This window comes from Rhipicephalus sanguineus, chromosome 9, assembly GCF_013339695.2.
Source record: "Rhipicephalus sanguineus isolate Rsan-2018 chromosome 9, BIME_Rsan_1.4, whole genome shotgun sequence".
Taxonomy (NCBI): Eukaryota; Metazoa; Arthropoda; class Arachnida; order Ixodida; family Ixodidae; genus Rhipicephalus; species Rhipicephalus sanguineus.
This window is the reverse complement of record NC_051184.2, coordinates 39,233,848-39,259,951: the sequence shown is the minus strand read 5'-3', so window position 1 is coordinate 39,259,951 and position 26,104 is coordinate 39,233,848. Positions and strand designations below refer to the sequence as shown.

The window sequence follows — 26,104 nt, the reverse complement described above, 5'->3', positions numbered from 1 at the left end:
TTTTCATTCCGTTTTTGCAAAAACACATGCCAGTGAGCAGGCACTCTCAGCCAAGAACTACACAAACCTTTGGTGGCTCTGGTAATCTGTTTGAAATAAGACCTATGTGTGACAAGGCCGCAGGATTATTATGTGAATAATTAAGGTCATATGCATTTACGTTTAATGATCGAAATATTTTATTTTGGATGCGAGCACAGTAAGGTGACTGGAAATTAACTTGAATACACACCACTGTTCAGATGCTTTTATGCCTGAAAGTAAGTTAGTACTACGTTTATTTTGATAAAGCTGTGACCGCCAATTAATATGTCAATTAAGCAGACAACACAATGCACTTGTGTTGTCTAATTCTCCCTTTGTGTCCTCATCCGCTGGAACGAAAAATTTTATCCAAGTTTAAGTACAACCAACAAGGTCAATATTGGCAAGAAAATTCTAGTACTAATTGAGAAAGTAAGGTAAATATAGCACATGACTTCAGACTCCAGTGGGACATTCTAGGTGACATAGCAGCTTCTTAGTACAATTCTGCTGCCACGGTAAGCAACCACTCATAATAAAGCAATCACTGCAGCGCATTGCAAGACAGAATGAAATGCTACTTGTACAGTGCTATTTTATTCTTGGAAATAAAAGGAACTTTTTAATGTCACCTTTGGCAATGCACACACGCACACACACATTTCATTAGTTTTGATATGTAGCGCAGCAATGGCTTTCCTTGTCAGCAAAACTTACTCTTACCGCAAGTAAGAGAAAATGCTGTATTGGTGTGATGTAATTCACGCATGTCTGCCATTTCTTACATAGAGATGAAAAATTTGTGAACATCGGGTGTCGCTGGAGCCAACGTTTCGACAAGCAAAACTTGTCTTCCTCAAGGCTGCAGCTGCTTGTGTGTATGCTGTGCGCTTCATACTCTCTCCTCCAACTGAAACAAAGGAGGAGGAGAGGGCAACTGTGAAAATGAGGGTGGGGGAGAAGGAGGGGCAGGCATGCCAAATGGGGTAGGTCAAAAGGGAAGAGAAATAGTCTGTGAAAAAAAAAAAGCAAGGGGCAGGAGGGGGGGAAGAGGGGTATTCGCATCAAAGGTAGAAAGGGAGGTAGACATTTTACTGAATTATGGTTGCCTGACAATCATACGCCGATTCGCCAGAAAATGACAACGTCACAGTGATAAGCTCGGTTATAAATTCCTAGAAGAAAGGCTTAATTCTCACTGGTTTTCGTTGTGTATGCACCACATCGAATGAATTCAAGAGCCTCTTTTGAAACATTTGTACCTGTTGGCTGGAGTGCATTAAACTTGTGAATAAAGTATGGCAATATTTCCTGTGTCTCGAGGACCGAAAGTTTAATGTATGCAAAGTTTGATATCGTCAAAGTTGTGACCTGCCACATTAAAATGCTGTGCCACTGCTTTCACTAATTTCTTCGAAGTGTCCGCGCAATGTCAGTTTAGTCTAATATTAACAGGCTGTCCTGTTTGTGACAATATGAACATTCAATCATGTAGATAACGTTTGAACTGGTGCAGGAAAAACTAGATTTTATATGATGGACGTAATCACTTCCAGTGCTTTTAAAAAACCCTTTTAGGCTCAAATTGTAATTATTTTCAATGTAAGCAACTGGTTTTTAGATTTTGAGATGCACATAATCACGGTAGTAAAAAAAAAAATGAAAAAAATCTTTTTACCTCTCAGGACCAGAATAAAGTTGTTTGTCATGTCACACTTTTCAATGAACATAATTAATGACCGAATTAATTTAATAAATAATTATTCATAAATACTTCAAGTACCTTTACTTAATCTTAAATTATTTAGATGGGACAGAATAATTCCCAATAGCCAGCATTCAAGTTTTCGACACAGAGCTAAAATGAAGGCCCTGTCTCTGCACGGTGAAAGAAAAAGCTGCCTTAGAGAAATGCACGAACAGCGCCACCACTCCTGCGATTTCTTGGTTCACACGTGACCTCGCTTTGTTGTGTGTACCAGGCTGACATTATACATAAAGAAGATGCTGATTATGAGTCCTTGAGAAAGAACAACACTTTATCTTTACCAGGTGCTTGTTGACTGACCTACAAGATGGATGATTCCAATAGGAGTCACAGGATCTGAAAGGGTAAACTATAACGTCATCTAGATGGTGTTTGCAAGTCTTTATCTTGGACGAAAACAAGGTATTGCGTGGGCAGTAGAATGAGGGTTCACTTTTGCATGCACTAAAATGCCCTTAAAGTTCCTACTCCGGTGATACACGACCCTTAGTACTTTGGGAAATGCTTTTCTAAGGTGATCGTTGGTTGCTAATACTGGGTAATACAGTAAAAGCTTGTTAATTCGAACTTGGTTAATTCGAACTGACACTCTGGTCCCGGCACAGCCCTGTGTATTTCTATTGGGGAAAACTATCAATAATTCAAACGCATTGGTAACCGCAATGGTTATTCGAACTGGGAGCCCCTGGTTTTCATCGCTCCATGCAGAAGTCGGCCCAGGGTCATCACAATGTGTTGCAAAACCAAACCAAACCAAACTTACTAGAGTTGTGAAACAACGAAACAGCAGCAATTTTCAGCAGATGAAAATCGGGACACTGTGCTGGAGCTCTAGGGCAAGCTGCAAACGATGCTCATTTAGTCGCAACAGAAGAAACGCAAGCATATGCAAATTACTCATTACCTTTAATTTGGTTCCGTTAACTCTACCATGTAAATAAACATGTTTTGGCGCATACCTAGCATCAAATATTTCATATTAAGGCTTACTGCTCACATGAATGCATGTCGGTGCTTGCTTCTGGCGTATCACTGACTGACCAATTAGTTCTGTTCACTGTTAAAGCTCCATGAACTTAATTTACGAAGTCGCCTGCGACGAACGTGTAGTAGCACCTAATTTGCAGTAACGAGTCCAGAGGTGGCTTCTTTGGGTTCTGCCCGTGCAGTGTGGCGCAATGTCTGTTCATTCTAGCCCGCTAATTCGAACTCCGCTTAAATCGAACAATTTTATAGTCCCCTTTGAGTTCGAATTAACAAGCTTTTACTGTACTTGCGGAAGATACTATTAATGTTTGGGAGCCCTGTCCTTTTCCTTTGTTTGGGTTGTAGGTGACAGTACTAAGCATATACATATATGCGCTAAGGAAAGCAGCTGCAGCCTTGAAAAAAGTTCACTCGTCAGAACGTCACCTCCAGCGACACCCTGCATTCACGAATTTTTCATGTCTTCAAGGTTCCATCTTCCCCTGAACTTTTACCTTTCTAGGATTTCTCATATAGATCACAGTGCTGGCTGTCGGGCAGTAAAGGCTGGTGACAGCATATGTATTGATGCAACTCTTTGCTTTGGGACGGGTGTTTTGAATTATGCGAAGTGTATGCAGGCCTCTGAAATGCAATTTTCTGTTAAACTGTGCTTCCTCGGCAGGAAAAATATGTGTTCTGCGGTTTCTGGAGTGGTACTTTAAATGTCCATGTTCACTTAATACTTGCCTTTAGTGTTCCTTTAAGGTACCCATTGCCATGTACAAACGATGGTCAGTGGTGTGATATCTTTTATTTGTTTATTTATTCAGGGGGGTCCTGACCTCCCTTGTGTTCAGTCTGGGGGGGGGGGGGGACACCCCTTGCACTGTCACCCCTTGAGATTTATCTTTCAAACGCCATATAGGTATTTTAAATGCTTGAGAGTTAAGTACTATAATGCAATCAACTTTTTTTTTGTTAATGCCTGTTTATTATGTAGTGTGTGTAGGCCTGCACATGTTCAATACCCTTCAGCCATGTGAGACTACCGTAAAATCCCGAGCAAGCCCCCCCCCCCTTTATGGTGAAAGACAGTCGGACAAGATTTGGAGGGGGGCCCTTGCTCGGTCACAGACTAAAATTCAAGATGGCGGCGGACCAGCCTCTAAGGAGAGGGCACACATGTGCTTCTGACGAAATACGCGTGCATTCACGGTTTTTACAGAATCGAAGGGAATCCTCGTGTGAAATTTCATCTGTTATGACAAGGGGGAAAGACGTTCTAGAAATGTTCCAAAAATTTGTGACAACTCAGAATGCAACCCCGAGGCACGACACTGTAAATGTACTAAGAAACTGTGCACATATCTAAAGACTCGCACAACTTGGGTTCCTAGGAACCGCTGCTACAGAACACTGTAGTGGAGAACAGGTGGGAGCGAAAGGGGGGGGGGGGGGGCTTTCTCAGTCATTGGTGCTTATTTCAAATCTCCCGAAAAAGGGAGGGGGCGCTTGCTCGGGATATTAAGGTACTGAAATCGTAACTGCCACTTGACCGCTTTCGGAGAAGACTCAATAGAACAATGCAATTACATGAGCTGGGAACCCATGCTCGTTTTTTCCAACAAGAGGACCTATCCAACAAGAGGACCTATCGGGTCATCCCATTAGCTGACCCTCCTTTGTAAATATCCTGTATTTGCCCCTGCTTAGCAGCAGGTAGCACTGATGTAGCATATCCTCATAAACCCTTTGAGACGCTATGTACACAACTGTGTACACCACTTGTATTTGCTATTTCTATCAACTAGGCGCTAAGAAAGAGCAAGATAAATTGAGCTTTGGATTAATTGAACCTCCTGCATAATAAATTTGTCTTCATTCAACTTCCTTTTGCAGTGTACTGTTGCATATGATCACTTTTCTGAAAGTGTTACCATGTTCGGCGAATCATGCGACATGCCGCTTCCCGAGACCCATGTCAAAAGTATAAGTTTTCTTTGCTCATCATGGACATAACCGAAAACGAATTTGCACTATATGTCTAGTATGAGATTCTATTCTATTTATGCAAAAACAGAGCATGAAGGGCTTCAGAAAAAACAGATATTTAATTACAAAGTAATTAGGAATGATTAATATTACACACATAAATTAACGTATGACGACATTCTTTTTGTTGCAACAGAATATCGAGTGCCTGAGAAATAACATCGTATCGATTTGACGCATTTACAGACAGTTCTTCATGGGTGGCGTCTGAAAGGTTAAAGCCTATACTTAGATTTCAGCTATACTTGTTTTCACCTGCTGTCTCCTCCGAGTGAGAAGTACGAGAAGTGTATCTCGCTTTTGAACTAAACTTATCAAAGCCTTCCTAACGATTGCACTTACTGATGAAGCACCACTGACATTCCACCGCACTCACCATTTGTAAATGCCGTGAGCACCAAGGTGAAGTTGCTACTTGGTGATGTGGCATTGACATTCAGCACGACGGAGCCATTCTCTGGTGGCCTCAGGAATGCCACCTGCAGAGATGGTGTGGCCTCGCGAGCATCTGCATGGTAGCCACAGAATGGCCCTCCTCCCGGCACAACTTCGTCACCAGCCATCACTTTTAGATAGCTGTCGGTGCAGTTTGCCGAAGCTGTCAAGTTCAGCGAGGCCACCGTGATGAGGAGCCCGGAAGGAAAGCGGACGCGCACGCTGCACTCTTCTTGCGAGCTGTTGAGCCACACGAGAGCCGCTTTGCGGACTGTGAGGACGGCAGACTGGTTCTGGCAGAGCTCTGTGAATGCATCTGCAGTGCAAGAAAACAAATTTCCACTTACACATGGCACAAGTGAGGAAATTAATGAAGTTAGGGACACTAAAGTGAAACAATAAATTAGTTTAGGCTGATAAATGGCACTCCGAAAACTCTAGTGTCGTTATATTAACTACCATGTGCTCAGTGATAAATGAAAAAATCAATGTCAAAAGTTTGACTTTTAAATTTCCTGCAGAAATCTCTGCTGGTGATGTCGCAGATTTCAAAGTGTTTTCTTGTATTTGCCCGTAATGCCTCCACAAAATTCCTGAAACTTGGGATGCTAAGTCTCTGGCTCCCCCAGAAGACAATGCACTTCATTTTAATCATTTAGGAGCTATGTAAAGCATTTGTAGACACCGTTAAAATCAATGACGTCACAGCAACTGGTGCGGGAACTTCACTGTGGCATCACCACCAGCATTTTCTTTTTGCACGTTTTCTCGCAGCAAGTGTGGCATTTTTTAATCATGAAAAGGTAATTTACTAACACAACAAAAATCGTTTGCTTATTAGTGTCCCGTTAAGTTTGCCAAAAAGCAGTCTCACAATTTTAAAGCTGTTAGCATGGCATTGAGAGCAGTGAGAAAGTGAGTATGATAGCCCACATTTGGCCTAAGAAGAAATATACTTGTCTCAGAGCCATAACAATGAAAGCAGCAAGACAGACTGGAGCCTATATTTTAACCCTTTGCGGTCCGTTGTCGGGCAGCGCCCGACAACGCAACACGGCCGTAGCGGTCCGCTGTCGGGCCCCGCCCGACAAGGGTGTTCGTGGTTTAAATTTTGCTGTTTTCTCACCGCGAGTCGCGCGCATTTTTTGTATACATGAAGGGCCATCTCTTGAGGAATAAGTGAGCTTTGTTTGTTGAGGTTTTACTTTTTTGACACTAGGGTGCAGCACTATGATCAGCACGGGGCCTAGAGCGTACCCACTCGCGCGCGCGGTTCGCTGAGAAGCATGGCCACGTTTTCACCGCGTGCGTTTTACGGCGGTGCTTTTAGCGAAAGCGAGGATGACTTTAGTGAGGAAGAGAATTACGTGCCTCCACCAGACAGTGATGACAGTGATTCGACAGAAGTGAGTGACGAAGACGACGACGGCGGCGGTGGAAACCTGCAGTAATAACCCTGGCCTGCACACAGGGGAATGCTTTGAGCGGTATCATACGTTGCCCAAATATCACTAAAAGAGTTGCCTGCAGAATGCAGGAGCAAAAATAAATATCCTGTGCGTTTCTCTTCCACAGCTTGTGTTTTTATTCGCGGCGCCAGAAACTGGCGAAATAGTTTCGGACCGCTAGAGCCGGAAAGTGGGTAAAGGTTTTGGACCGCAAAGGGTTAAGTTTGTTCCAACTTAGTGTGAAGGAGCAGTTAGCATCATAAGTTAATACCACGATGAACATATCATGAATCTAGCATAGAATCGTGCCCCACACTTATTGGAAAAATATGCATACAATCCTTGATCAATTATTAAGGTGAAAAAGCCTTAGATGCCTCATCAAACGTGAAAATTGACCAGCGTCCAACTCTCCTTGTGTTCATGCTGGGGGGACACCCTTTGCAAGTGTCCCACCTTGAGATTTATCTTTCAAACGCCACATACCTGAATTGCTTGAGAGTTAAGTATAGTGCAATCAACTTTTTTTTTGTTAATGCCTGTTTATTTTGTAGCGTGTATAGGCTTGTGTTCAATACCCTTCAGCTGTGTGAGACTACTGAAATCGTAACTGGCCCTTAACCGCTTTCAGAGAAGACTCAATGCAATTACATGAGCTGGGAACCCATGGTCGTTGTTTAAAATTTTATTTCAAAGTATGATTTGAATTTTTATATAAATAAAAAACAAAATGGCCACCATGGCACGATGTGTGTGTCCCCTTATGATTTTTGTGGATTTACGCCACTGCTCCTGCATAATAGATTTGTCTTCATTTAACTTCATTTCGCAGTGTACTGTTGCATATGATCACTCTCCTGAAGGCACTTCCATATTCATTGAGCTGTTCCACGCCGCGCTTTCCGTGAGTCAGTTGAAAGTATAATTTTTCTTTGCTCGAAATGAACACAACTGAAAACTTGCACTACTTTCTAGCCTGAGATTTGATTATATTTATAAAAAACAGAACACGAATAACTTCAGAATAATTAGATATTTAATTACAATGTAAGTAAGATTAATTACTATAAAATGCATAAATCAATGTATTATGGCAATATTTTTGCTGCAGTATAATATTCAGTGCCTTGAAATAATATGTCAATTTGACGAATTTGCAGGCAGTTCTTCATGGGTCGCATTTGAAAGGTAATAATAATAATAATAATAATAATAATAATAATAATAATAATAATAATAATAATAATAATAATAATAATAATAATAATATCTGGGGTTTAACGTCCCAAAGCCACGATATGATTATGAGAGACGCCGTAGTGGAGGGCTCCGGAAATTTCGACCACCGGGGTTTTTTACTGTGCACTAAATATTTACTAAGTACACGGGCCCCAAACATTTTCGCCTCCATCGAAAATGCAGCCACGGCGGACGGGATTCGATCCTACAACCTTCGGCGTCTGAAAGGGTTAAAGACTTCACAGAAAAGCAACCTGAAGCTGTAGCGCCTTGTTATGCTGAAGTCTGTGCGATACACCCTGTAGCTTTTAGGTTCTTGGTGGCATTCCATAGAGACTGCTGACGTAATTGATTCAAGCACCTTTTTGCAGAACAATGGTAGAAAAGGCTGCGTTGCTTCTCTTCCAGTCTACTTACTTCCGACTCAAAAAAATGTTGTTGGGCGACACAGTTCATGATATTGAAGGATAACAATGCACAACTACAACAGACAAAGACGAAGAGACAACACAGACAAGCGGACAGTTGAAAGTTTGCATTTGTCTGTGTTGGCTTAGCACCCTTGTCTATTGTAGTTGCGCCTTTTACAGCAAAAGCTGTTATGAGATCACAACAAACGCCGCTTTTGGTGCCGTAGTTGTCCTCCTCTGCCGCTGCCGCCAAAGTTCGTAACCGCTATCGTGCAAAACGAGAAACAACAAAATGAGAAAAAAATTATTCCAGATTGAATGGGATTTCAACCGGGGCACTCTGCGTGGCAGTCGAGTCTACCACAGAGCCACACTGGTGTTTGAAACCCCTATGCAAAAGGACCCTATACAGGCATCATGTTGGGCAAGGAATCGCGTTAGCATGTGTAACATAGCGTGGTAGAACAGTAAAATAGCAACCAGGAGTCATACAATGTGAGCTGCACGAGTGTGTGGTTTAAAGCTTCCGACCCACTCACTACAAAGTGCTCAGCCATAATTCCTTATCGTCATCAGCCACAGCATTAATAAAGTGCACACAATGCCTTACAGATGTGTAGCGGGTACCTCGCTTCTCCACAGAATGATGAATAATGGCGTGGTGGGTGCTTCCCTACTTCACAAAAATTATGGTTTATGGTGCAGTGGATACCTTGTAGGTGTACTTGTATTAGCTGCTCCAAGCGAGTTTACCACGGGCTCTAGAAAGGCCGCTCTTCTGGCTTTCGCTGTGACTGTGCTGCATGTTCCATGCAGGCCTGGCGTTTTTTGTATCCTTCAATATTGTTTCTGACTCTTGCATGTGAAAACTCATAAGGTGATTAGCATAGCATCTAGATCTTAAACCCAATGGCCATGACTGCACTTTGGTGTGCAGTACTACTATATTCATAAAAGCTGAAGTATGGCACAGTATCAATCACTGCTTTTCCCCAATTTCCTCCTTTATGTCTTTCGTTTATATTTTCTTTCTTCCTTAAGTTAGTTTTTAATAAAGACATTTCATCACTCACCCCACAACTGCAAATTAGAATAACAGCACCAACAGAACATGGCATTTGCATAACATATGAATTTCACAGCTGCGATCACTGTTGTCTGGTTACTCGTTGCAAAGTAAAGCAAGTGCAGGTAACGGTTAACAATGCCACCATTATTATTTGACATTTTGAATTATTCATGGTTTCAATGCACAGCTAGTTGACACAAAAACACTCGGCAAAGCGATAAATGACTGGAAACAATGAGTTTTCTTAAGCACCTCATTAATTGCAACATTCAAAACAGACTTCCACGCTTCAACCAATTCAGTGTTCAAGACAAGCCCAGCCAAGTTTAGTGAATTTACACAGCGGTTATGAGCGATTACAACAGGAGGTCAGAACCACTGGGCCGCTAGCAAGAGAACAAAGCTGGTGGTGTGGTAATAGACATCAAGAACATTATTCTTCCAAGAACAAGTAATGATTGCTTCACTACAATATTTACAGGAAAACATTCGAAATTCGTCAATACAATGGTGAATTCTAAAAACAAGAACTTAAAAAAAATAGAATGATAAGAAGCGACTATGTGACAACTGCATGCAAAAGAAAAAACTATCGGATACCAGACATATTAAAATCTATGTGATGCAGTCAATAAAACACTATACAAGTAAATAATATGAGTATACTTGGTATTTGGTATAATTGGATAACCTAAAATTAAGAAATTTAAGGAAATAAATGTAACCATTGAATATCATGTCCCATTCTACTGAAAGGTCTGTGTGCTTTAAAGTGAGGGCAGGGTTATGTGCATGCTTTATGCAATTAATTACTGTTTTACTGAGTATAACATAAATTCCTCATTGCCAGTACCGTGTTGGTCAGTGTGACGCAGATACCACTAAACTACTCTTTTCCATGTTTTTCTCTTCTCTACAATGAATCTTTTTTCTATCGCCTACACAAAATGAACCTGTCCTCTGGTAGAAATATCAGTAGAGGCTGCATTTACTATTCAATAAGGCAAAATCTCTGACTGTACTTGAATCAGGGCCACTCGGTCATGCTGCATGGTTGTCACAGAGAAAACACACAAAGAATGAAGAAAACATGGGCCATACAAGACTGCGTCCTTGATGGCCTACAAAAGTGCATTCAGAAAGCCTGAAACCCGCAAATTTAGAAAGGCTACATTTTAAACATAACTTTGGCCATCCTGACAATATGGCAGATATCATGCATTGGCCTATATTCACTTAACGTGTAGGCCATTGTGGCGACCGGCATCTCTGACAATAAAAAAGAAACGCCTACACTTGTCACAGCTTATTGTACTGCTATCACTTACAAGTGCAACACTATCATGTTTAACCTTCGTCAGTTCCCCCATAAAAGCTCCCCTGAGTAGGCGTGAAGATGCTTAGCGTTTCAGCATAGGAAATGACACAATTTATCGATGATGCACACAGGGGTGTTAATGCGGACTTGTTGGTACATACCGAACTTCGGAAAAACAGCGCAAGACGGGTCATAGAAAGAAGCGACAAGATCACGCGCTGACTAACAACAACGCACCCATGCTGTTCAGTCTGTGCGAAGCCCTTCTGAAAGAAATTCGTACGCGAAAACCTGTGAATGAAAGTGATATAGTGATGTAGAACTATCGACGGTACCATCGATACTATTGATAGCTGAGTCACTATCGAACTATCGATGGTGAAAAATACTATTGATAGCACTATCGATAGTAAAAAATTCAATCGTACTATCGATAGTATAAAATCAACAGCGCCGACTCACTGCAGAATAAACTTGGTTCCCCGCGCGCATGGTACATAGTAGAGCCGGAGGAGCAGGCTGAAGGGCAAGAAAGTTGACATGCTTGTGTTCTTCCCCAGAATGCTTTGCTGACACATGATCATAAAGTCAAACTGTTCAGTTGTAGCGGAAAGGAAGCCTTTACATGTGGTGGGACTGCGCGGCTTCAAATTGATATTGCATTTTATGATTTCAAAATAAAAAAAAGGTGTAGCTGGTTCCTTTTGGATACCAATTTATTGATGGATATATTCCGCCATTTTCACTGCGGAAATAATTAATTTCTCTGCCAAAAATTGCTCATAAATTAAGCGAAGCTGGTAGTAGGCTATCGCAAATATTTTGACAATATGGCCGGCCAGCAGCCACATCATTATTAACACCACTACCGATAGTATTGTCACGTGGTTGTGATGGTGAAGAATGCTGCAGCAAGACTGGGAAATACGGAGCTCTTTATTTGGGCAAACTTGTGCCCAGAAAATCAAAACTCAAAATACAAGCGATACATGCTGCGCACTGACAGCGGAGGGAGCAGTCGTCAGCCGTTGAGTAATCTGATCATTGGTAGAACGCGTCGTCCTTTATACATCAGTCATCAAACCTTCCAGCGTTATTGCTGGTGCTCGCGTAAGCTCTCGAATAAACTTGTCCGGCGCAAAATCTTAACAGAATGGTCTCAAACAATTGTGAAGTTCTCAAACATTAAGCACGGTCTGCGTCAAACGTTGCTAACAGTCTTTGTGGGTGAAACCCGAATACGTCAAAACAAAGCAATAAACACGCGTGGCAGTAATATTGCTATAGTAATGTTAACGATGGTACTACCGATTGCACTATCGATAGTTTGTCGATAGTAGCACTATCGATCGCTTGTTTACATTATCAATAGTTTAAAAAAAGCTATCGATACTATCGATAGCCAATTTACCGATAGTTCTGCATCACTAACGTGATGGCATTCAACATAAGGATGTGGCAGTCATCCCATACCTTCGAGGTGTATCGCATCGACTAAAAAAAGGTTGCAGCTTGAGTCGGAGTCTCTGTCGTTTTCAGCACACCCAACAAACTGAGTGGATTGTGCGGCAAAGTGAACGTGAAAAAAGCTGCGGCAAAATCTTGCTTCGAAAAGCACACACGACGGTTCGTTGAATGCCGATCGGGAGTAGTGTATGAGATACCACTATCTTGTGGGAAGTTATACACTGGGCAGACAGGCCTCTCTTTAAACGATCCAACTGCGAGAACATGCATGCACCATGAAGCATGGGACGGGCAGTAATCTTGCTCTACATTGCGCAAGTTGTGGTTGCACACCGCGCTTTGACTAAACAAGAGTTCTAAAAAGATACGAGAACCAATACACCAGAGAGATTTCTGAGGCCCACGTGAACTACACATGCAATGACACATCCGTAAGCATGGCTTCCGTTGACTTTTTCAAGAACGAGCATGAGCACCTTGAACATTCAGTAATCTTTGCGCATGTGCCGTTAAGAGTGCTTTTCTTCGTTTCATTTTTGTTCTTGTTTTTCTGAGGGTACATATTCTGCCACGGCGAAATGAAACTCTGTGTTAGTCAGCACATGGTCTCGTCGCTTCTTTCCGTGTCCCATCTTAGCGCTGTTTTTCCGAAGTCCACACAGGGGTCAGCAAATTATGTCCAAACAGCATACCAATGACTACACAGTGATGCTGAAGGTAAATCAGTATATCAGAAAGGCACATTGTTACAGTAAATCAGATATTAGCATTGCTGGCAAATGCACAGCGACGCAACTTTTGGAATGAAGTCTACATTGAGGTCAATGATAAAGTAAGGATGACCCATAATCAGAGGTTACCAGAGTGTCTCAATATTTTGGTTGCACGCATATTGTTCGTGTCGTATACGCAATGTTATATACGCAATGGACGTATACGTCCTTCTCTCCCATCTTCGCCTGTGACAATATCATTTGTTGTATAGTGTACCATCATTATTTGGCCAACAGTGCATATTGAGGCCTGATGTAATGAAAAACTTCAAGAAAACTGAACTTAATCCAATGCACGACCTGTTACGTTACAACTTTTGTCATGAAATGCTTGAAAAAGACCAACATATTTAGATGGCTTTATGCAAGTGCGCAATAGAAATGGCTAATTAAAGGCTACTATCCGTTGGGAGAAGCCAAAGCAGCGAAAAAGCCTCCGACATCAGCACACATTGCTGTCGCTTCATGCTAGATTTGCCAGCAAACAGGGCTGAGAGCTATTGCATCAAACTTCTAGTGTCCATGCAGTAAACCGATATTCAAATGTACGACTTATTGACAAAAAAAAAAAAAACAAGTAAATGCCTGTTCACTTCTACTGGTAACAGCCGATATGCCCCATACACAATTCTAACATTCTACAGGCTAGCTGCAAGCTGGCAACAGCCCATCTGGGTCCAGATGTTTCTATGACTGACTAAAAGTAAATACCATATGCTTGCAATTGATGAAACACGAAAGCCTCAGTTCCCTTATGCTCATAGTCTGTTTTCGTAGATCAGACGTAACACTTATGTAGTGTACTTCACGACCAAAAGAGAATTGAATGTGGTACTGTGTTTTAAGTGGTACTGTAAGTGGAACTGAATGTGGTACTGTGTTCGTGAATATCACGAACACAGTGATAATTCCACGAACCTGTGAACAAATGCCCACCGGTTTGGGATTCTACGGTCTAAAAAACAACTTTCTCGAGACCTCAGAATGGCAAACTGACGTAGGAGAGTGCACAACAGTTTTTCAAAATCCAGTCTTCACTTTCAGTTCACATGATCGATTATTACTGTTCGTTTTCAACACTTGACCGCACGCACTGATCACTGTTAGACATTTTTTCTACGCACAGGTAAGTACACGTAACGCGTGCGATACATCCAAGTTTCGCAATCCGGCTGACAGTTTTTATTTCATTTTCGCTCGTAATCGCAGCGAGATAATCACGAGAAGTGACACGCTCACCTTGTCGTGGCGTAAATCACACGACAAGCGTTAATCTGAAAACGACGTCCCTCGCAAAACCGCCAATCGCAACACCGCTCGACACTGCTGACAAACCATCTGCGGCCAAGCGTGACATCATCGGGAGGTCAGAAAGCGACCGACTATCTAGAAAGTCTCGCAACTGCCGTGGCTTTCACGGGAAATTTCCTTCTTTAGCCGAGTGACGTTTGCTCCGGACGGCAAGGCGTTGTTCTAAAAGACGCAAGAAAGCCGCTTGTAGAGAACGAAGCCAGCATTTCAACGCCCCTGACAGCTTTAATTAGTGACTCACACACTAGCGGAACGCATCCGAACTTCGCACAGCTGCTGGCCTTTTGAACACATAGCGCTCTACGACACAGGAAGTTTTAATCGCTCGACCCACTTTCTCTGTCGTAACCTTTCCACCCCACTAAGTGGCGCGTGAAAATCGGCGCTCGCGATGGACACAAGTTTCGATTCAAAATGAGATCTTAAAAAGCGACTCACATTCGGGCATTTCGTCGGCGAGCGCGCACGACAGCGCGGTGCAAAGCAGCGCGATCGCGCACGTTCGCCAAGCCATGGTCACCGCCTTGTCTTCAGTAGATCGCCGCTCCTTGGCCAAAGTCGCCGACGAACCAACTCGAAAGACACTACAACTGGGTGGTCGGCTAGCATGCAAAAGTAGATGCGACCGGAGTATCGCTGTGCAGGCGTCAAGGCTTCAGCAGATGCAGCTGTACGCGCTCTGCGACGGCTATCTTCATTCAACGAGTTTGGGGGACGACCCGTAACGACCACGCGAAACAAATGCAGAAAAGTTCGCGAGAGAAAACAAAAAGCAAAAAAAAATCTCATCACGTGCCTTCGTGGTCATGTGAACAGTTGGCTCTAGATGGCTTTGGCTCTGGAAGCTTCGTGGGCTTTGGCTTGGGTTCGCTTTGACCAAATGGGGGTGTGGGTGATTTTGATTGACAAAGCGGATTAACTACAGGATGAACTAGGATAAACTCACTTGTCAGTGAATAAGCCATATAAACGCTATGAATTCTGCTATGAGTCGATAGTAGTCGCGACAATGTGACGTATGTAACTCCAATTAGCAATCTGCGGTGAGGTCAAAGCGTAGCCTCAGAGATCGTCTTGAAAACAAAAACAGCGCAGCAACACGAAGACAAAGACACAACGGAACGGGCGCTGTTCCGTCCCGTTTTGACTTTCTTTGTCCTCCTGTTGCTCGCTGTTTTCAAGAATAATCCTAACCAACTCGCCCAAATCTCAGTTCTACTAAACCTCAGAGATTGGTTTCTGTTGTGACATCACAGCATGGTGGTTAGTGTGCCGCTTGTACCAACGTTTATAGAACTTGCTATAGAAACGTTGGCTTGTACAGCTCAACATAGAGTTTGCTTTTCCTACAATATTGTGGGAAACTCTATGCAGCGAAACAACGGCAGAACCTCGGTCACATTTTCGATGACGCCACGAAGAAGCGCGGCAATCGAAAGGTGTGCCTTGCGCGCGAAATTTAAATACGCAGGCTGGAACGTACTAGATATATTAAATAGTAAGTATGGTCACATAACAGAAATAAAATTACACAATATACAGAGAGATAACACACATGAGCCGTAGGATACATTACTGCAATCAATCAAACTGATTCTGCTTGCCTCACTGCAGAATCCAAACAAACGCTCCTCTGCTCATTCCGTGCGCATACACCACTGGTCTCCACCAATGCTTATTTGGCTATCAGAGTATCTTGAAGTTATACAACGAAACGAACGACGATATCCGGAAGGATCACTTTCAGGTGAAGGGATGCTCGACCGTACAACTTCCCTGGCTCTAACAAAGAAAAAAAAATTCAGGTCCCATCTACTACCGTGAACATGGAAGCCAGCGAAGCTATGAGTGTGGCGAGTCTGTTACAGTGAATATTGCTATGGTGAAATTAAATTAGCATTATTAAAACGCGAAAATTCACCGTCGATGGCGTCAGCATGAGTGATGCAAAAGATCATCACGTGATGGCGTCAAGCGATGCCAAAATTAGACCGATCACGGAGGCACTGCAAAACCAGGTGATGTGCAGAAGCCTTGAAATGCCTCCGATCCTGGAGGCAATGCGAAACCACGTTAAGTGCAGAAATCTATCGGTGGGAGGCGGGGGAAGGTCAGTACTTCGACTGAGAAGAAAAAGGAGATGGCTTTCGCCTTCGGGTTGTCTTAGGCCCTGCGAGTTTTTGACAGCATATATCAGCGTTCTTTGGATTTTTTAAATAAGGAAATGCGCATCTTAAAGGCCATTGTTCTGCTGGCTGATAAAACTCTGCGAGTTTATGACAGCATATATCGGCGTTCTTTGAATTTCTTAAGTAATAAGAATGCACATATTGAAGGCCATTGTTCTGCTGACTGCATGCTGCGGAAGCTGGAGCCAGAAAATGATTTTGAACGATGAAACAGCGCTAGAACAAGATGGGCACTAGAGGTAGTCTCGTCTTCGTATTGTTCTGGCGCTGTTTGGTCGTTCAAAATCAGCATGCACAAACGAAGAGGTCGTGGTACCGACAAGCCCAATTCAAGATGTTACTACATAACCAGAAACACACGTCGTGTACGTTGAGTTTTGTTAACCAAAACTCAACGTACACTGGCTTCGGCAGCGATGCACCCGAGGCTTTCTACTGATTCAGTCCAGTGCAACGATCGCGCCTTCTCGATTTACGTGTAAAGTATATACCAACTGAACGTTAACTGTAGCGACTTGAAAGCACGCATAGTATTAATCATTTTTCAAGATTCATTAAAGCAAATGTTTGGATAAAAATTAAATAAAGCGAAAGAGAGTAACTATTTCTTGTCTAGTTAGTATCGCGCTATATTCAATTCGTTATTTCTATTCTATAGTTACTTTATCCTTAACCAAAATTCATAAAACCGCCCCGTTTCTTGCCCAGTCATTCACTGCGTCCGTGAGCCATGGTGACTAGCTGAACAAGAACAACAAATGCAGAGCCAACGTGTCAGCTAAAGCAAAGGAAGAAGCATTTGGAGCCCACTTCTGGCGATAAGAAAGTTATCACATGGCGGATGCAAATCTAAAAGCACTTTCATTCATATGTCGCCGTACACCGCTCATCGGAACCGCCAGCGGGAAAGAAAGGAAGGCTTTTCCTATTGACAGAGGAACTGTTGAATGCGCAAATGCGGCGATTGAAACACGTAGTGACACCTAGCGGGACCGAAGGTGAACGTCTACCGCTGGTGAGCAGGTTTTTAAATCATTACGTGACTCGTTGCGCGACCCCACCGCCGTTAGAAAGCAGTGGCAGAAAGGCGACACACACATTACGCCATCTCCATTTAACCAAAGGGATGGGCGGGGGGGTGGGGGTGAATCCGATCTTTAGCGCAATGTGTCGTCTACGTAACTTTTGCGATCTTTTTTCTACATTGTATCGCGCACTTAAATTTCAGCTTTAATTCATAATACCACACTATAAGTTACCCTATTCTTGACGTTTATATAAATTTCTAAAACTTCCCAATTATTGGCCAATCCCACGCAGTGAGTGTGAGGCACAGACACGCCGCCCAGGTGACCGAAGCGCGGCAGCCGATCACCTTTGCGATTAAGAACTAGTCCCGCTCATGCACTCAGCAATGTACTCCGAAGGCGGGGTCACTGGTCGTCTGGCTCATGACGTCAGTCTAGAGAGCGCACCCATTGGTGCAGTCTTGTGCGCATCCGCCTTTGAGGAGGAAATGCCGCGGGCTTCTAAAGTTGTACTCGACTACAGATAGCTTCCACTGATGTCACTGAAACAACCATGTTGGAGCACCAGCATGTGGAGACGCGGCTTTTGCGATGTCATATTAATGCCATCAAAGCATCACATGCAGGTTCTTTCGTTATTCGTGCACAGATACGCTCCTGACACGTCGTTTTCACATTGGTACCAGTACATTCAGAAGCTGCGTCCACGCCACTTGAAGGTTATCTATATAGGCGACAAAGAACGTGAAATGCTCACGCGGCAAGCTACATGCGAGATAGACATGCTATTCAAGTAAAAGATGGTCTGGAACCGATCTCGCCACACAATCGGGAAATCCAATATATGTCCCTAGGCCCGTAGCCAGGAATTTTTTTCGGCGGGGGGGGGGGGACTTGCTGAAAACCTTGACTATTTGAGGAAAACACCTATTTTCATTATTCATTTTCGGTAAAAAACGTACTTCACCAAAATTTCGGGAGGGGGGGGGGCTAGCCTCCCCCCCCCTGGCCACGGGCCTGTATGTCACTCACTGGGTTTTGTCACCTCTTTATCGGTGATGTTCTGTCTAAGTTTTTCCGTGCATTTATATGTTGCTCTCCAATGAATAATCAGGTGGTAGTTAGCGCCTCTCTTCGCTTTCTCTTTCGTTTGTCCCTTCTTGGCACGCTGTTTTTCTTTTCTCAGATACAAATTAACTTTGACGTTCTGATCTATGTCTCTAATGCTTAATTGGCAATTTTTTTAATTATGGCGCCGACATGCTGGACGGTGTGCTCACCGAGGTGTTGCCGCCTTAGAAGCACAGTTTCCACTAAAGCCCGACCACGTTTGACTTGATGATACCTGTTAATTCGCACTTCAAACTAGACTACCGTCTGTTCACTGGGTGCATTATGACACCTCACATAGCGTGAGCTCCTGTTGGAACATTTGTTCAGAATTGTCGATGGGCAGGCCATATCTAGAAGCCTATAGTATATGGTGCAGTTGTCCACCAGCAACCCCGCACCCACCAGTAATGTCCGGTTATATTGCAATACCAGCTCACAAAGCCTCAACCTAGCGGTAAACCAGAATGTCAGGCTGGTTCGATCACTGTCAGAACAACCTCATCGTCTTTGTCGCGAGCTTGTCCTCATCTTTCCACAGTGGCACATACAAGCCTGCCAGCGACGATACCGCGTGATACAATCTATTAGTATGTTCGTGGCTAATTTTACTCATGCTCAGTTCAGAGTGTCCTGAGTTAATGCCCATGACACGTGAACACTGGTAGCTGTCATTACAACATTCATTAGATCACCTTGAATTTTAGACAATATGCGCATAACCTCTCAACATACTGAAGAGCATAGTGAACCTACAGAACGCCTCGTCCCCTGAAAGGATGGGGTGAAGCAACTGTAAGAGTTAGCATGCGTACCGTACGTTGAGAATATGGTCAAGTTAGCCACCCGAAGTTCTGAGCACAGAGCCGCTTTCTGACGCAAGAGAAACTTCTCAACGCATTCATAAGTGTTTAGATTGAGGAAAACACAACTAAAAAAATATGGAATCGAATGCCCGCTGTTTCTACAAGAAAAGACTGAGGAACGACACATTCAGAAGCGTGCGAGATAAAACATAAGTTCATTAACACAGAATTTACGCAAATGACGAATAACAAGAGGTAATAAGGGCACTTTCTTGCGAAAAAGTCGGGTAATATGATCAATTTATATACCTACTGACAAAGCGGTATGTGCGTCATGTCATAAAAAAACCGCAATTGAAGCACAACACGCGCTGGAAATACACAGCGCGAACGCATAACAATAAAGAAAAAGTAACTCGCAACATGCCCGCCGTTAAACGTCTGTTAAACGTCTGCTTCACGAGAAATCGACAAAGAGGAAAGGTCACTATAGCATTAAACAGAATTCGACGATCAGCAAAGCGGTACATCTCTCGCAAAAAGTTCTTCAAATATGAAAAGTAACTTCGCAACACGAAAACGAGATCGTTTCTAATACGGCTTTACGAGAAATCGACAAACAGAAACAATACATACATTGTAGTGAGCAGAATTCGATGTGCAAAGCGGTATGTTGTCAGAAAAAGTACTTCAAATGTAAGAAGTAACTATGCAACACGAGAACAAGATCTTCCGACATTGACATGTTATACGCAGTTTGCACAAAAAGTCCAGCATCCGATTAACTAACGCGTTCTTATATCACACCGCTGGACGTCGCTAAGACGTGTGTCAACGTGCGTAAAGGCGAGACCACGGCGTGTTGTGGCCGTGTTCGCCATAAGGCGATTGTCCTAAAACTGTCACAGCTGTAGCTGCTGGTGACCGCCAGCGGTGTCTTTGGAAGGATTTGCCCATCAACGTTAACGTTTGACGCGTGGCACAGCCACCTATCTCGCCGACGCGCAGCGCCCTCTTGCGGCCTATGTCAACACGCAGGCAGGCTGTAGTTTGCTGCACCAAAAGGCTTCCCGGAAGGCTTTCAGCCGCACCGGCGGTGAGGGGCAGGAACTGGACAATGTTCGGTGGAAGATGCAGTCCTGAGAAGACAAGTGCGCAGCATGCAGTGTTACAGCTGGGGCAAAAACTACATCCACTTGTGATTACGCGCGCAGAAGCAACACGTCATCGACCTTGGCCCCTCCGGTGTAAAGATATTTTTTCCTAACAAGCGTCTGAACGCTTACATATGTTCCTTAATTAGAAGAAGTTATCAGGACTCATTTTTAAGGCGAAAGCCTTAGATGACTCAGCAAATGCGAAAAGCGACCGTCGGCGGCGTCGATCAACATGAACGATGAAAAAAAAATCATTATGCGATGACGTCACCCTATGACGTCACATGTCACAAAATTTTGTGACGTCCTCATGACGTCAGTATGGCGTCACACAACATCGTCGCTTGGTCAATATACACAACCGATTGAGAAGGAAAAGATGACTTTCGCCTTGGAGTCGTCTTAGGCAAATGCGTAAGAGACCGAGTAACTTTTCAGGATTGGCAATGTCGTTCTTAACGACATTTTCCCTGAGAAGAGCGGTCGTTGCTCTTGTAGCTACGTACATGCACCTTCTTTACGTTATACTGAAAATGAAGAAGAGGGCGACAACACAGGTGCAAGCGGTATCGCCGGCTCAGTGCGCGAGACAGTTGCCCGAACTGTAACTGCTGCGGCCCTTTCGGACATATACGCCGGCCCCGTCGAATGTTGACAGCGCTCCTTTCAACGTTATGAACTTACCATGTTTGGCAAGAGTCGATGCTCCGAAACACCCAAACTTTTGCCTAGATATTCAGAAAAGCAGTGCAGTAGAAAGACATTGATGCTGGAAAGAACTTTAAAAAATCCTCTACGGTGAACTTCAGGGGCAGATTCAGTACAACTTCGGAAAAAAGATTTTCGGCGCCTTCTCAGATAATTCCATTACCTGCAATCTGCGAGCTTCGAAACTTCTTAAATTCAATGAGGCTACAGCACTGAAAACACAAGGACGACAGGGCGTGCGACAGCTGGGCGTCTCCCTTTGTCGCTGTGTCTTCAGCGCTATGGCCTCATTGAATGTACCCAACCAACTAGCCCAAAAGCCGGTATTCTTCAAAGTTCCTAAGAATACTGCCTGTCAAAACACAGGTAACGCGTATAACGACGAGGCAGCGTCTTCTGCGGTTGTGACCCATGCAACCGAAAAATCACTGGCAGACGACTTCTTCCTGCAAGGCCACACCTTGAAGCAGCCGGAAATGAACAGCATCCTCTCCGGCGAGAGCTCGCCCAGTCGGGGCAACTGCTGGTCCTTGTCACCGCCCATGTCGACCAACGCCTTCAGGGAGCACTCGTACGCCAGGAGGCTGGCGAGTGAGTCGTCGCCCGCGCTGCGGCTGCCCGGTGGCGACTGGCACGCAGCGGGCAGGCTGACGTTAGGCCACAGGTACCTGAGTACCAAAACCTCGGTATCATTATTATGAGACGCGCCGTAGTGAAGGCCTCCGGAAATATCGACCACCTGGTGCACTGACATCGCGCAGTACCCGGGCCTTTAGCATTTCGCCTCCACCAAAATGCGACGTTCGGGTCAGCAGTCGAGCACCATGCATAACCACTAGGCCACCGTGGCGGGAAACAAAAATTCAAGATAGTGCTGAATAATGACCATACAGATATAACTTACAACCTTCTTTCAGACATAGGTTCCACTAAGCAGAACATTAAAGACGTGCTACGTTGCGGAACACTGCTAAATATGTTCCACTATGTCGAGCACATTTAGATTCCGTTTAACACTACCGTTTTACATGCAGCTGCACTGACTATAGAACCTTTAAAATGTTCCACTCAATGGAAGATCCTTAATCTTCCCACTGAGTGGAACACATTTACCACTTCCGTAATCGCCACCTGCCTATAGGTTCGCTTTAAGGTAAGAAATGAAAAATTCTTGACCACAGGGGTGTCCTGAAGCCGACGTTTCGGCAAGCGGTCTTGTGTTCTCCAAGGCTGCAACGGTAGCAGCCTTGAAGAAAACGCCGATTGTCGAAACGTTGGGCCAAGCGACACCCCCGTATTCAAGAACCTTTCATTCTTCAGGCTTCCGTGTTCTTCCGAACTTCATCCTTTGACTTGTGGTTGCACTGACTAGAACACACAAAATGTTCCAATTGGTGAGGCATACAAGCTCGTTTTTTTGTTTTTTTTTTTGCTCACTTGGCGGAAAATATTAATTTTCCCACCGAGTAGAACACATGTACACGGGTGGTCAAAGGTTCCCAGGCCGCACTGCTATAGGATTACGTGGGTTAGCGGCCTGGCAACTTTTGACGACCCCTGTACCACTTCCGGGATCACCATCTGCATATCGCGGAGGTATGAAACGCGCGGCCCGCGGACCTGTCACTAGTGGCCCGGTCCGCACAAGACTGCCTTCATCCCATATTTCTTTTTCGTAAAAATTATGTTCATGACCTACACAGACATGACAGGTCTCAAGCATAATGTACGTGAGGAACCCCACGCGGTCACCATGTGTTAGAACATAACCGCGGAACAAAAACTACAATCCAGAACCGGCGTCCGGAATTCCACATGTCAGTCATTCTGAAGATCAATACCGATATGGGTTTCTCAAAACATGACGTCAAATCCCCTTCAGAAATGACCCATATATGAGATACGGGAAAGGGCTTCTGTCAAATGGCAACGCTAGCTGACATTTTGTTCAAACTCCCCCTTTTCCACTCCCTTTCTCCTATCTTCTTCACTATACTGGTCCATCGGATCGAGAGTCTTAGGTTTCGTGACTGCGGCCCGCTAGCTGAGGTGAGTTTGAGGCTCCTGGCATATCGCTTCCACTAGAGGTTAGTACCAGAGTTCTTCAATAATACCATTGCAATACTGCGTTCCGAAACCGGAACATGCCAATGACCGATTCTGCGGAGGACTGCAGATTGTCGGGCCATCTGGGAGCAGCAACACAAAACACCAGATCATCGCGGCGCCGCCCCTACGTGCGCTTCTCACAAGCTACTCAACGCCGCACGCAGCGCTCAACGTATATGGCGCCGTCTAAAAGCGTTTATTAGTTTGTTTTTTGGTCAACAGATGACGCTACAATCAGCCCCCCCCCCCCCCCCCACGATTTCGGCCAATGGCGAGTTCGGACCTTGATACATGGGGCCTAACGTACCTCTCGGCTAGAGTCATGGCGATGAGGTGACCGATGGTGCCGACGTTGGCGGCGATCAGCCTGCTCCCGTCGAAGAACGGACGCCGGGTCAGGATGGCCGGCACGATGATCGAGCCGTTCACGTCTACGTCCAGGGCCGTCTCCAAGGGGTCGAAGTAGAGCGTGATCGGTAGCGGGTGGGCGCCCCACGCCTGGGCGGCCGCCTCCCACTGCACAAAGAAATGCTGCCCCGAGGTGTTGGTAGAGGGGAACCGGCCGAAGAACGTGTCCATAGCGTTGTAGCGCATGGCGAACGCGGGCGAACCGACGTGCACCTTCGGGGCAGCGGGAAACGGGGAGAACCACTGCCTTCTGGAAGTATCGGTTTGATCCGTGAACGAAATTTTATTATTTTATTTATTTGCAGATACTGCAATCACCATTTGGTGATTTCAGCAGGGTGTTACATGAAGTTAGTCACGAACAAATGGCAAGTACAATGACATATAATATATACAGGTTATGCAATGTGTATAGGGCAAATACAAACTCCAACGGGCAAGAACATACATAAAAAAGTAGAAGATTACATTTATACAAGCATGTACAGTATGTAATACGATTCAACTGGTTAGTGCACTTTCTAATTCCGAGGAAAACAATGCCGATGAGGGTGCTGAAACAATTGCATTAGTTAGTTTATTCCACTCCACTATGGTGCGAGGAAATAATGAATACTTAAAGCAATTATTGCGTGTGTAGGAAAGGGGTTATGGTGAGGACATGTCTCTGCCTGGTAGAGTGGCCAGAAGAAAAAGAAAAAAAACATATTGGCTATGTTTACTTGGTATTGGCCGTTAATTAGTTGGTACAAAAACTTAAGCCTTGAGTTACGGTATCTTAATGATAAAGGTGAAAGTTGAGCTCTGCTTAACTTAAAGAGGCCCTGCAACACTTTTCGAAGTATTCATCGAATGGCTTCATTAAGGGAGTTTATTGCCTCCCGAATCGACTGCCGCCAAAATTTTTGGAATCCGTCAAGTCAATACGAGCGGAGTTACAGGAATTTTCGCTCCTTTCGTACCAGCGAGTGCGCTGAAACCTACGCAAGAACGAGAGGGGGGGGGGGGGTGACAAGGGGGCCAGAAGCTACTGCCGTTCGTTAGCGAGCGTCACTACCTCCAGCACTTTCTTTTTTTTTTTCTTCGAACGTGCGGCTTACTTTCAGCGTGATGCCGAGTGGGCACGTGGCGGCGTCTAGCGGCGGCCGCGGTAACTATGCAGCTCACGAAGCTCAAATCAGCCAATGGCCATGGACTCTGGGTTTATGGCGTGGTCATTTAGGTTTGTCGCATCATTTGTCGAGAGAAGGGCGAGCGATTTCTAACTGACTTTGAGAATTAACTTTAAGTTCCAGGCCGCGTGCAGTCCGATAATGTTTAACTCACGTGTTCTCAGGAGCCTCGATTACCAATCGGTAGCGTTTTTTGACAACGATGAAAAAGTGCTGCAGCCTGCATGGCCTCCTTAACAAACAATTTGATCGGGCTAGTTGGTAATGATCCATCATATTGTGGTACCGCAACACTTTACGAGTGGCGGATACAGCACGTGGTACATGGGCTTGATTTTTTTTTGTCTTTCCGCTTCCTTGTACATACATGCGCATCTCGCAATAAACGCTTACTTGAAGTCTGCGCATGTGGTTTGTCCTTTCTGTATCCGTCCTTCGTAGAGTGTTGCGCTACCTACAATGATGAAGGGAAATTGGTTCAGGAGTGCTTTGGTTTGGGCAAGTTGGTGCCACATCTAAAAGTTAAAAAGCACGATAAACGAAAACACAAGGAAACCCGGTGGTCAGTGCTGGGCAGTATCGAAGATACATGTATCTTCGATACTATCTTAGATACTCTTAGGTATCTTGTATCTGTATCGCGATACGTCTCGCAAAACAAGTATCTGTATCTGTATTTCCGATACTTTGAAGAATGTATCGTGTATCTTAAGATACAAGATACTGCGATCGCCCCACCACCGTGCGAAGCAATAAACGTTGGCTGAGCTTCGCTTCTCAAGCTGATACTGCTGCCTAAGTCACCAGAATAAAACTATAGGCAGTGACATTATTTGATATTTCTGCAAGAGTTTTCCATCGAGGATAGGCGATACGCTCTGAGCGTCCCTGTATATTGGTTGAGCCGAGTTACGAGGTGGCACTCGTGACGTCTCGACAGACGAGCGCGCGAACATCTGTGCCCAGCCGAATTTTTGTTTAATCGTTTTTTTTTTAAGTTTTGTCAGTGCTATGACCACTTGGCACTTAGCCACTCTCTGTACCGCGTACTACAATGCGTGCAGCGCCTTTCGCACACATGCCGATGACGCTGTGGAGTCATTATTGAAGTTCCTCTTGTGTGGTGCTTCGTTA

The 26,104-nt window shown here is 44.4% G+C and overlaps 2 protein-coding genes across 3 annotated transcripts in view; one reads left to right on the top strand and one right to left on the bottom strand.

The window, feature by feature from the left end:
* The window catches only part of LOC119405030 (uncharacterized), a 122,647-nt gene extending 107,618 nt beyond the window's left edge, over window positions 1–15,029 (bottom strand). For both annotated transcript variants that reach the window (XR_007417520.1, XM_037671781.2), the window contains exons 1-2: window positions 14,722–15,029; window positions 5,190–5,564 (exon numbers count right to left, since the gene is read on the bottom strand). Coding sequence is in view for 1 of the 2 variants with exons in the window: in XM_037671781.2 (XP_037527709.1) it covers window positions 5,190–5,564; window positions 14,722–14,797 (451 nt within the window). In the remaining variant the exon portion in view is untranslated. The remainder of the gene's footprint in view (window positions 1–5,189; window positions 5,565–14,721) is intronic.
* A 3,083-nt stretch (window positions 15,030–18,112) lies between these two features.
* LOC119405020 (leptin receptor gene-related protein) overlaps window positions 18,113–26,104 on the top strand; it is a 282,779-nt gene continuing 274,787 nt past the window's right edge. Inside the window, exon 1 of the mRNA XM_049419158.1 lies at window positions 18,113–18,116. The gene's annotated coding sequence lies outside the window, so the exon portion shown is untranslated. The remainder of the gene's footprint in view (window positions 18,117–26,104) is intronic.